Source organism: Petromyzon marinus, unplaced genomic scaffold (assembly GCF_048934315.1).
Source record: "Petromyzon marinus isolate PM22_M1 ecotype Great Lakes invasive population unplaced genomic scaffold, UKy_Petmar_22M1.pri1.0 PM_G_Scaffold_11, whole genome shotgun sequence".
Taxonomy (NCBI): Eukaryota; Metazoa; Chordata; class Hyperoartia; order Petromyzontiformes; family Petromyzontidae; genus Petromyzon; species Petromyzon marinus.
In genome coordinates, this window is record NW_027422662.1 from 2,615,922 (window position 1) to 2,628,158 (window position 12,237).

General features: G+C 52.8%; 1 protein-coding gene and 1 long non-coding RNA gene across 2 annotated transcripts in view; both read left to right on the forward strand.

Annotated features, from left to right (window-relative positions):
- The first annotated feature begins 4,720 nt into the window (after positions 1 to 4,720).
- Positions 4,721 to 7,901, forward strand: LOC142909000 (uncharacterized). Its single transcript, XR_012932056.1, has 2 exons — positions 4,721 to 4,812; positions 7,851 to 7,901. It is a non-coding gene; the product is annotated as an uncharacterized LOC142909000 (long non-coding RNA).
- Positions 7,902 to 9,202: 1,301 nt separating this feature from the next.
- The window catches only part of LOC142908967 (CXADR-like membrane protein), a 28,838-nt gene continuing 25,803 nt past the window's right edge, over positions 9,203 to 12,237 (forward strand). Inside the window, exons 1-2 of the mRNA XM_076059651.1 lie at positions 9,203 to 9,206; positions 10,040 to 10,167. Of these exons, the coding sequence (XP_075915766.1) occupies positions 9,203 to 9,206; positions 10,040 to 10,167 (132 nt within the window). The remainder of the gene's footprint in view (positions 9,207 to 10,039; positions 10,168 to 12,237) is intronic.

The following is a 12,237-nucleotide window of genomic DNA, read 5'->3' on the forward strand; positions in this document are numbered from 1 at the left end:
TGCGGTCGGAACGCAAACACAAAACAACAACTCTGATAATGTATGCACGAGGCTCTAAAGAAAGCTGTCTCGGGTGTGGACCAATCAATTTCAAGGACAGTGCCACATACATTATCAGTGTTTTGTGTTTGCGTTCCGACCGCAGGTATTGTCGTCAATGTAAACACGACTCCTTGTACAAAAGGTGTCAGTTTTGTTGCCAGATAAAAGGGTAAAAAAACAATTATATATTGTTGTTGTTTTCCCGGCAGGAGAGGGGGAGGAAGTGGAGGTTTGGCCGATGAAGACGATGAGAAAGGGTGGGGAGAGACCGCCGGTGGGTGGGGAGGGACCGCCGGTGGGTGGGGAGAGACCGCCGATGGGTGGGGAGGGACAGCCGGTGGGTGGGGAGAGACCGCCGATGGGTGGGGAGGGACCGCCGGTGGGTGGGGAGGGACCGCCGATGGGTGGGGAGGGACCGCCGGCCTTCGGATCTTCATTCCTTGTTCTTTGTGGCGGGGTTCTTTTCCCTTTAAGGTTTTGCAAACGGCGTCAAAGTGCAGACATCCGGAGGGCATCCCGACTCCGCCCAGTGCCACAAGACAACGGAGACAAGTTTGGGAAGCCCCGGTGCATCCGTTCCCAAAACCTCGTTCTTTTCTTGAATACCCAACGATGCCCATGCACATCGTATAATTAGATTATTATTATAATGCGTTGTTTACGTTGTTTTACGTTCTAATGATATAAAAATGTTTGGGGGGGGGGGGGGGTGGGGCGGGAACGGCACGGAAACCACCACGAAATCCACGGTGTGGTTTCTGCGGCGCGATCGTGACGGAGTCGCGTGTCGCACGTCGGGAAGGAGGTTGTTGCGTGTACCTCGGGCGGGTGTCCACGAGGGGCTGAGCTCCGTCAGTGGACTGGGGGACCACCGAGGACCACGGGCTCCACTCCCGCGGTTCGATCGCGGCTTCAGCCGGCGTTGGTTCCTCACGGACACGGCTCGCCCTTTCGGCGCGAGCGCGCGGCGAGTTGACGGCGAGCCGATGGGCTTAACCTCCATCGCCAACAGCCTCGCAGAATCCTTCTCATTATGAGACCTCCTTTGTCAGTAACAAGATATAGGAATAGGTTTTACCCTTTTAATTGGCACAAAAACTGACACCTTTATTCAAGGCACGGTGTTTGCAATAACCACAACACAAGCAGTCAAAATGCAAACAAACAAAAAGACAACTCTGATAATAATATTGGCACTGTCCTTGAATTTGATTGGTCCACACCCGAGACGGCTTTTCTTAGAGCCCAGTCTCCACTGGTGTTGGACCTTTTGGCGTCTTCTGGTCCAACACCATTGGAGACTAGGCTCTAAGAAAAGCTGTCTCGGGTGTGGACCAATCAAATTCAAGGACAGTGCCAATATTATTATTAGAGTTGTCTTTTTTTTGTTTGCATTTTGACTGCTTGTGTCGTGGTTATTGCAAACATGATGCCTTGAATAAAGGTGTCAGTTTTTCTGCCAGTGGTGACTTTACCGAAAGAGCTAAGATATGTAATGGGGGGGTTGCGAGGCCATACTTCACCGTGCCGGTCGGCGCGGGTTGCTGAAGGGGACCGATCCGGACATCGCTTGCCATTTAAGTTAACCGCGGCCGGCAATGAAGGTCGGGTCAGTGGGTTCAGAGGACGGCGCGCTAACCGTTCTTCTGATGATGACGATGATGCGTCGTCGATTTCCCGGGAAAGCCTCGCCCGAGTCTCGGGACGCACGCTTCAGGAGGGTGCTTGCGTGAGGATGCGTTGCGCTATAATTGTTGTTCATTTTAAATTTCGACTTAAAGCTTTCGTGACTGCAAGGATTCATCTTCTTTGGTTCTTTCGGTAAAGTCACCACCACGTAGAATGAGAATAAAATGATAAAATAACACAATAAAATTCTCACGACGTTTCGGCCACAACACATGCGGCCCTCTTCAGGTGAAAGGAACAGACCTGCCGGGACGACAGAGCTTCAATGTAGCTCTGTGAACAGAGAAGAGGCTCCGTCGTCCTGACAGGTCTGTTTCTTTCACCTGAAGACGGCCGCTTGCGTTGTGGCCGAAACGTGAGAATTTTATCGTGTTATTTTATTATTTTATTCTCATTCTACGTGGTGGTGACTTTACCGAAAGAACCAAAGAAGGTTGTTCATTTCCCCCGCTGCCGTGTGACCGCTGCCGTGTGACCGTGCGTAGCGTGCTGTACGATGGCGAGTTGAATAAACGTTGGTGATGTTTTTCATACCGACCGTGTGTCTGCCGTAACTCGACGGAGTGTCTCGTTTCAGAGACTGAGCCTCAAGCGAGCGCTGAGCTCCGTCACCGCCTCTTCCCTGTTCACGCTCCTGAATTGAATTTTTTATTTAAAGCTTTCGTGACTCCAGGATTCATGTTCTTGGTTCTTTCGGTAAAGTCACCAGCACGTAGAAGGTAAACAATAAAATAATAAAAATATAAAACAATACAATTAAATCACCACGTTTCGACTGCAACACAAGAAGCAATCATCATCAGGTGTGAAAAACCACGGCAAGAAAATTTGAAAAAAGTGGCGTTTTTTTTTTCAAATGGTTCTTGCTGTGGTTTTCACACCTGATGATGATTGCTTGTGTTGCTGTCGAAACGTCGTGATTTAATTTTTATAATTTTATTGTTTCCCTTCTACGCGGTGACTTTACCGAAAGAACCAAGAATATGAGGTCCTGAATTGGTCTGTGGAAATTCCACATTGCTACTAAAGCACTGTCACCGGTCGCTCCATGCACGACAACCGCTCCCCCTCCCTTCCTCAAACACTCCCCACCCCCACGATGCTCTCGTTGAGACGTAAGAAAGAGCTGCAACGCCAACGTGCCCGCGCCTGATTTGTGTTTCCGATTTGCCTTCTAAAGAAACGTCTGGCCGTGTCGTCTCGCACGCCCAGAGAGGGCATCTCGCATCCCCCCTGGGGGCGATGAAGAACGCCCGATGATCTAGAGACAGAAACCTGCATCAGGATTTGCGTCGTATTCATAGGCAGCGTTTGATTTTCATATTTACCGGGGGGGGGGGGGGGGGGGGTGGTGGGGTGGTAGTTAGTGGCAGGGGGTTTGTGTAATAATTTAATAAGTACTTGTCGAGTTTGAACAGGAGAATGCGGTGGATTATTTTGCATCGCTCTCTATGCAAGATGCAGCGGAATGGAAGCACAGTTGGGTTCCAGTTCGCTTTGTCCCTCGCGTTCGGAATCGCAGGTCCATTTAATAAAACTTCCACCCCCCCCGCCCCTAACTTGTAAACTACTGAACATACATTGATGAAGGTGTGCAGGTTAGGAGGGGCATTGCCCCCCACCCCACCCCAAAACTCCGCCCGTGGGTGTAGTCCATTGTTGTTGAGGGGTCACGTGAGGAGAGTTGCTTGGTCCACCGGTGACGATGACGGTGATGGTGATGATGACGGTGACGATGATGACGGTGATGATGGTGATGATGGTGACGGTGATGATGGTGATGGTAATGATGATGGTGATGATGACGGTGATGGTGATGATGATGATGACGGTGATGATGATGATTACGGTGATGATGATGGTGACGGTGGTGATGACAGTGATGGTGATGATGACGGTGATGGTGATGACGGTGATGACGGTGATGATGATGACGGTGATGACGGTGATGACGTGGTGATGATGACGGTGATGATGGTGGTGATGATGACGGTGATGATGGTGGTGATGATGACAGTGATGGTGATGATGGTGATGATGACGGTGATGAGGTTGATGATGGTGATGGTGATGATGACGATGATGATGATGATGGTGACGACGGTGATGATGACGGTGACGGCGATGACGGTAATGGTGATGATGATGGTGGTGATGGTGATGATGGTAATGATGATGACGGTGATGATGGTAATGATGATGTTGACGGTGATGGTGATGATGGTAATGATGATGTTGACGGTGATGGTGATGATGGTAATGATGACGGTGATGATCGTGACGGTGACAGTGACGATGACGGTGGTGGTGATGATGATGGTGACGGTGATGATGACGGTGACAGTGATGACGGTGATGATGATAACGGTGATGATGGTAATGATGATGTTGACGGTGATGACAGTGATGGTGATGATGATAACGGTGATGTTGACGGTGATGGTGATGATGATGACGATGATGGTGATGACGATGATGGTGATGATGGTGAATGATGACGGTAAGGGTCAAAGGTCGGGCAAAAGTCGGCTCGTTGCTTTTAACCTTTAACCTTGCCGAGGTCTTAGGGAAGGGGGAGGGTCCTTGTAAAGAGGGGCGTGGTTGGGGCGGGGGTCTACCGGAGCTCCACCCCTCGCCCACGTGACGTGTTGAGAGGGTAGGGGTGGGAGAGAGAGAGGGTAGGGGTGGGAGAGAGAGAGGGTTGGGTGAATGGGGTGAGGGGCGTGGCCGTGGGTGGGTGGGGGTAGTTTCATGGGTGGGGGTTGCGTGAGGGGGGGTGAAGGGGTGAATCCACCGGAGCTCCGCCCCTCACCCACGTGACGTGTTGAGAGCGTAGGGGTGGGAGAGAGAGGGGGTTGGGTGAATGGGGTGAGGGGCGTGGGTGGGGGTAGTGTCGTGGGTGGGGGTTGCGTGTGGGGGGGGGGTGAAGGGGTGAATCCACCGGAGCTCCGCCCCTCGCCCACGTGATGCGTGACGTCAGGGCGCGAGAGAGACGAGGAGACAAGATGACGGCTATGGCGGTGTCTCGCTCTGCGCTGCTGCTGCTGCCGCTGCTGCAGACGACTGCGATCGCTATGAGCGGTGAGTCGGCGGCTGTCTCGGTGGTCGTGCCATCTTATTGGCGAGGCTTTGTGTGTGTGTTTATTAGGTACGTTTGTTCTGTTTTGCCAAGTGCACCTAGCCTGGCACGAGCGGCGTTGGTAACGGTGGTGGTCGGTGCGGGCGGTGCGGATCTGTGAGGAGGTGTTCGATGTCTCAAAGTGAACCTAGCCTGACACGAGGCTGGTGCGGTAACGGGGAGCGGTGGCGCAGTGGTTAGCGACTGGGTTGAACGTCGCCACTGGGGGGGGGGGGGGTGGGAGGGAGGGAGACAAAGGCGGCCGGGCGTGGTGCTGTGTCACATGTTGTAGCAGCTGCTGCTGACTCGCTAGCAGCACTTGCCCCTACAGCCTGTTGAAGGCTACACGGGGGAGCTTTGTCTTTCCTGGACACAGTCTCCCTCGCGTGTCAGACCTTCATCATAGGTGACACTTCATAGGTGACACTTCATAGGTGACACTTCATAGGTGACACTTCATAGGTGATACTTCATAGGTGACATTTCATAGGTGACACTTCATAGGTGATACTTCATAGGTGATACTTCATAGGTGACACTTCATAGGTGACACTTCATAGGTGACACTCATAGGTGACGCTTCATAGGTGACACTTCATAGGTGACACTTCATAGGTGACACTTCATAGGTGACACTTCATAGGTGATACCACAGGTGATACTTCATAGGTGATACTTCATAGGTGACACTTCATAGGTGACACTTCATAGGTGACACTTCATAGGTGATACTTCATAGGTGACACTTCATAGGTGATACTTCATAGGTGACACGTCATAGGTGACACTTCATAGGTGACACTTCATAGTTGACACTTCATAGGTGATACTTCATAGGTGATACTTCATAGGTGACACTTCATAGGTGACACTTCATAGGTGACACTTCATAGGTGATACTTCATAGGTGACACTTCATAGGTGACACTTCATAGGTGATACTTCATAGGTGACACTTCATAGGTGACACTTCATAGGTGATACATCATAGGTGATACTTCATAGGTGACACTTCATAGGTGACACTTCATAGGTGACACTCATAGGTGACGCTTCATAGGTGATACTCATAGGTGACACTTCATAGGTGACACTTCATAGGTGACACTTCATAGGGGACACTTCATAGGTGACACTTCATAGGTGATACTCATAGGTGACACTTCATAGGTGACACTTCATAGGTGACACTTCATAGGTGATACTTCATAGGTGATACTTCATAGGTGACACTTCATAGGTGACACTTCATAGGTGATACTTCATAGGTGACACTTCATAGGTGACACTTCATAGGTGATACATCATAGGTGATACTTCATAGGTGACACTTCATAGGTGACACTTCATAGGTGACACTCATAGGTGACGCTTCATAGGTGATACTCATAGGTGACACTTCATAGGTGACACTTCATAGGTGACACTTCATAGGGGACACTTCATAGGTGTCACTTCATAGGTGATACTCATAGGTGACACTTCATAGGTGACGCTTCATAGGTGACACTTCATAGGTGACGCTTCATAGGTGACACTTCATAGGTGACACTTCATAGGTGACACTTCATAGGTGACACTTCATAGGTGACGCTTCATAGGTGATACTCATAGTTGACACTTCATAGGTGACGCTTCATAGGTGACACTTCATAGGTGACACTTCATAGGTGACACTTCATAGGTGATACTTCAATGTGTGATGTCCACTTCCGTGGGTTCCGTTCCCAGTGAACCACAGAGAGTCACTTGAAGAAGCAGGCAGCTCAGAGGCAGCTCTGTGATGTCCACTTCCGCGGGTTCCGTTCCCAGTGAACCACAGAGAGTCACTTGAAGAAGCAGGCAGCTCAGAGGCAGCTCTGTGTTGTTCATGGCCACCGCGAGGAGGGAGCTTTCGCGACGAGAGTCTAGCCACCACCACCACCACAACAACAATCTGCTTTTAACGTTTAGTTTTTTGTCCTTCCCCCGCACCTCCGATTCGCACGGTTGGCTACGTTACGGTGGTGCGAAAGAAGTTCAGCGTGCATATAGACGTACCCCTCCGCCCAGGAGTGGGTCACCTTAGCTGATTTTGTTTCAAGCGGGTGAAAACGCAAGAGGCCACGATAGAATCTTATCGGTCCCCATGTAATTCTCTGGGTATGGGTCTCTGTGTGAGTCTACGGGTCTCTGTGTGAGTCTATGGGTCTCTGTGTGAGTCTACGGGCATCTGTGTGAGTCTAAGGGTATCTGTGTGAGTCTACGTGTCTCTGTGTGAGTCTACGGGTCTCTGTGTGAGTCTACGGTTCTCTGTATGAGTCTACGGGTATCTGTGTAAAGTCTATGGCTCTCTGTGAGTCTTTGGGTCTCCGTGTGAGTCTATGGGTCTCTGTGTGAGTCTACGGGCATCTGTGTGAGTCTACGGGTCTCTGTGTGAGTCTACGGGTCTCTGTGTGAGTCTACGGGTATCTGTGTGAGTCTACGGGTCTCTGTGTGAGTCTACGGGTCTCTGTGTGAGTCTACGGGTCTCTGTGTGAGTCTACGGGTCTCTGTGTGAGTCTACGGGTCTCTGTGTGAGTCTACGGGTCTCTGTGTGAGTCTACGGGTCTCTGTGTGAGTCTACGGGTATCTGTGTGAGTCTACGGGTGTTTGTGTGAGTCTATGGGTATATGTGTGAGTCTACGGGTATCTGTGTAAAGTCTATTGGTCTCTGTGAGTCTATGGGTCTCCGTGTGAGTCTACAGGTCTCTGTGTGAGTCTACGGGTGTCTGTGCGAGTCTACGGGTGTCTGTGTGAGTCTACGGGTATCTGTGTGAGTCTATGGGTCTCTGTGTGAGTCTATGGGTATATGTGTGAGTCTACGGGTATCTGTAAAGTCTATGGGTCTCTGTGAGTCTATGGGTCTCCGTGTGAGTCTACAGGTCTCTGTGTGAGTCTACGGGTCTCTGTGTGAGTCTACTTGAAGATATTACTTCACAACCGTGTCACCACCACCACCCCCTTTCCCCCCTCTTTGCAGCCGTCTCGTGGATAGAGAAAGTGCAGGGGGAGACGGTGGTGCTGGGCTGCACCTGGACGGGCGACCCCACGGACACCGAGGTCCTGGACGTGGAGTGGTTCCTGCAGATGCCCACTACGAACATCTACGTGAGGAAGAGAGAGGGATACAGAGACGCACATCGCTACTCAGAGATGCCTGTAGCTTCTACTCACAGACGCCCGTAGCTCCTACTCAGAGACGCCCGTAGCTCCTACTCAGAGACGCCCGTAGCTCCTACTCAGAGACGCCTGTAGCTCCTACACAGAGACGCCCATAGCTCCTACTCAGAGACGCCTGTAGCTCCTACTCAGAGACGCCTGTAGCTCCTACTCAGAGACGCCCATAGCTCCTACTCAGAGACGCCCGTAGCTCCTACTCAGAGACGCCCTTAGCTCCTACTCAGAGACGCCTGTAGCTCATACTCGGAGATGCCTGTAGCTCCTACTCAGAGACGCCTGTAGCTCCTACTCAGAGACGCCCGTAGCTCCTACTCAGAGACGCCTGTAGCTCCTACTCAGAGACGCCTGTAGCTCCTACTCAGAGACACCCGTAGCTCCTACTCAGAGATGCCCATCGCACACGCAGAGACGCCCGTACATCCTACTCAGAGACGCCTGTAGCTCCTACTCAGAGACGCCTGTAGCTCCTACTCAGAGACGCCTGTAGCTCGTACTCAGAGACGCCTGTAGCTCCTACTTAGAGACACCCGTAGCTCCTACTCAGAGACGCCTGTAGCTCCTACTCAGAGATGCCTGTAGCTCCTACTCAGAGACGCACATCGCTACTCAGAGACGCCTGTAGCTCCTGCTCAGAGACGCCCGTAGCTCCTACTCAGAGACGCCCGTAGCTCTTCATAGGTGACACTTCATAGGTGATACTTCAATGTGTGATGTCCACTTCCGTGGGTTCCGTTCCCAGTGAACCACAGAGAGTCACTTGAAGAAGCAGGCAGCTCAGAGGCAGCTCTGTGATGTCCACTTCCGCGGGTTCCGTTCCCAGTGAACCACAGAGAGTCACTTGAAGAAGCAGGCAGCTCAGAGGCAGCTCTGTGTTGTTCATGGCCACCGCGAGGAGGGAGCTTTCGCGACGAGAGTCTAGCCACCACCACCACCACAACAACAATCTGCTTTTAACGTTTAGTTTTTTGTCCTTCCCCCGCACCTCCGATTCGCACGGTTGGCTACGTTACGGTGGTGCGAAAGAAGTTCAGCGTGCATATAGACGTACCCCTCCGCCCAGGAGTGGGTCACCTTAGCTGATTTTGTTTCAAGCGGGTGAAAACGCAAGAGGCCACGATAGAATCTTATCGGTCCCCATGTAATTCTCTGGGTATGGGTCTCTGTGTGAGTCTACGGGTCTCTGTGTGAGTCTATGGGTCTCTGTGTGAGTCTACGGGCATCTGTGTGAGTCTAAGGGTATCTGTGTGAGTCTACGTGTCTCTGTGTGAGTCTACGGGTCTCTGTGTGAGTCTACGGTTCTCTGTATGAGTCTACGGGTATCTGTGTAAAGTCTATGGCTCACTGTGAGTCTTTGGGTCTCCGTGTGAGTCTATGGGTCTCTGTGTGAGTCTACGGGCATCTGTGTGAGTCTACGGGTCTCTGTGTGAGTCTACGGGTCTCTGTGTGAGTCTACGGGTATCTGTGTGAGTCTACGGGTCTCTGTGTGAGTCTACGGGTCTCTGTGTGAGTCTACGGGTCTCTGTGTGAGTCTACGGGTCTCTGTGTGAGTCTACGGGTCTCTGTGTGAGTCTACGGGTCTCTGTGTGAGTCTACGGGTATCTGTGTGAGTCTACGGGTGTTTGTGTGAGTCTATGGGTATATGTGTGAGTCTACGGGTATCTGTGTAAAGTCTATTGGTCTCTGTGAGTCTATGGGTCTCCGTGTGAGTCTACAGGTCTCTGTGTGAGTCTACGGGTGTCTGTGCGAGTCTACGGGTGTCTGTGTGAGTCTACGGGTATCTGTGTGAGTCTATGGGTCTCTGTGTGAGTCTATGGGTATATGTGTGAGTCTACGGGTATCTGTAAAGTCTATGGGTCTCTGTGAGTCTATGGGTCTCCGTGTGAGTCTACAGGTCTCTGTGTGAGTCTACGGGTCTCTGTGTGAGTCTACTTGAAGATATTACTTCACAACCGTGTCACCACCACCACCCCCTTTCCCCCCTCTTTGCAGCCGTCTCTTGGATAGAGAAAGTGCAGGGGGAGACGGTGGTGCTGGGCTGCACCTGGACGGGCGACCCCACGGACACCGAGGTCCTGGACGTGGAGTGGTTCCTGCAGATGCCCACTACGAACATCTACGTGAGGAAGAGAGAGGGATACAGAGACGCACATCGCTACTCAGAGATGCCTGTAGCTTCTACTCAGAGACGCCCGTAGCTCCTACTCAGAGACGCCCGTAGCTCCTACTCAGAGACGCCCGTAGCTCCTACTCAGAGACGCCTGTAGCTCCTACACAGAGACGCCCATAGCTCCTACTCAGAGACGCCTGTAGCTCCTACTCAGAGACGCCTGTAGCTCCTACTCAGAGACGCCCATAGCTCCTACTCAGAGACGCCCGTAGCTCCTACTCAGAGACGCCCTTAGCTCCTACTCAGAGACGCCTGTAGCTCATACTCGGAGATGCCTGTAGCTCCTACTCAGAGACGCCTGTAGCTCCTACTCAGAGACGCCCGTAGCTCCTACTCAGAGACGCCTGTAGCTCCTACTCAGAGACGCCTGTAGCTCCTACTCAGAGACACCCGTAGCTCCTACTCAGAGATGCCCATCGCACACGCAGAGACGCCCGTACATCCTACTCAGAGACGCCTGTAGCTCCTACTCAGAGACGCCTGTAGCTCCTACTCAGAGACGCCTGTAGCTCGTACTCAGAGACGCCTGTAGCTCCTACTTAGAGACACCCGTAGCTCCTACTCAGAGACGCCTGTAGCTCCTACTCAGAGATGCCTGTAGCTCCTACTCAGAGACGCACATCGCTACTCAGAGACGCCTGTAGCTCCTGCTCAGAGACGCCCGTAGCTCCTACTCAGAGACGCCCGTAGCTCCTACTCAGAGATGCCTGTAGCTCCTACTCAGAGACGCCCGTAGCTCCTACTCAGAGATGCCCGTAGCTCCTACTCAGAGATGCCTGTAGCTCCTACTCAGAGACGCCCGTAGCTCCTACTCAGAGACGCCTGTAGCTCCTACACAGGCACCAGCAGGCTCCTACACAGGCACCAGCAGGCTCCTACACAGGCGCCAGCAGGCTCCTACACAGGCACCAGCAGGCTCCTACACAGGCACCAGCAGGCTCCTACACAGGCACCAGCAGGCTCCTACAGAGACACCAGCAGGCTCCTACACAGGCACCAGCAGGCTCCTACACAGGCACCAGCAGGCTCCTACACAGGCACCAGCAGGCTCCTACACAGACACCAGCAGGCTCCTACACAGGCACCAGCAGGCTCCTACACAGACACCAGCAGGCTCCTACAGAGACACCAGCAGGCTCCTACACAGGCACCAGCAGGCTCCTACACAGGCGCCAGCAGGCTCCTACACAGGCACCAGCAGGCTCCTACACAGGCACCAGCAGGCTCCTACACAGGCACCAGCAGGCTCCTACAGAGACACCAGCAGGCTCCTACACAGGCACCAGCAGGCTCCTACACAGGCACCAGCAGGCTCCTACACAGACACCAGCAGGCTCCTACACAGGCACCAGCAGGCTCCTACACAGACACCAGCAGGCTCCTACAGAGACACCAGCAGGCTCCTACACAGGCACCAGCAGGCTCCTACACAGGCACCAGCAGGCTCCTACACAGGCACCAGCAGGCTCCTACACAGACACCAGCAGGCTCCTACACAGGCACCAGCAGGCTCCTACACAGGCACCAGCAGGCTCCTACGCAGGCGCCCGTAGGATCCTACACAGGCACCAGCAGGCTCCTACACAGACACCAGCAGGCTCCTACACAGGCACCAGCAGACTCCTACACAGACACCAGCAGGCTCCTACACAGACACCAGCAGGCTCCTACACAGACACCAGCAGGCTCCTACACAGGCACCAGCAGGCTGCTACACACACACCAGCAGGCTGCTACACAGGTACCAGCAGGCTCCTACACAGAAGCCGCCCCCACAGGCTCCTACACAGGCACCAGCAGGCTCCTACACAGACACCAGCAGGCTCCTATGCAGGTGCCCGTAGGATCCTACACAGAAGCCGCCCCCACAGGCTCGTACACAGGCACCAGCAGGCTCCTACACAGACACCAGCAGGCTCCTACACAGAAGCCGCCCCCCCAGGCTCGTACAGAATCAGAATTCACCTTCTTGGTTCTTTCGGTAAAGTCACCGCCACGTAGACTGGAAATAAAATAATGA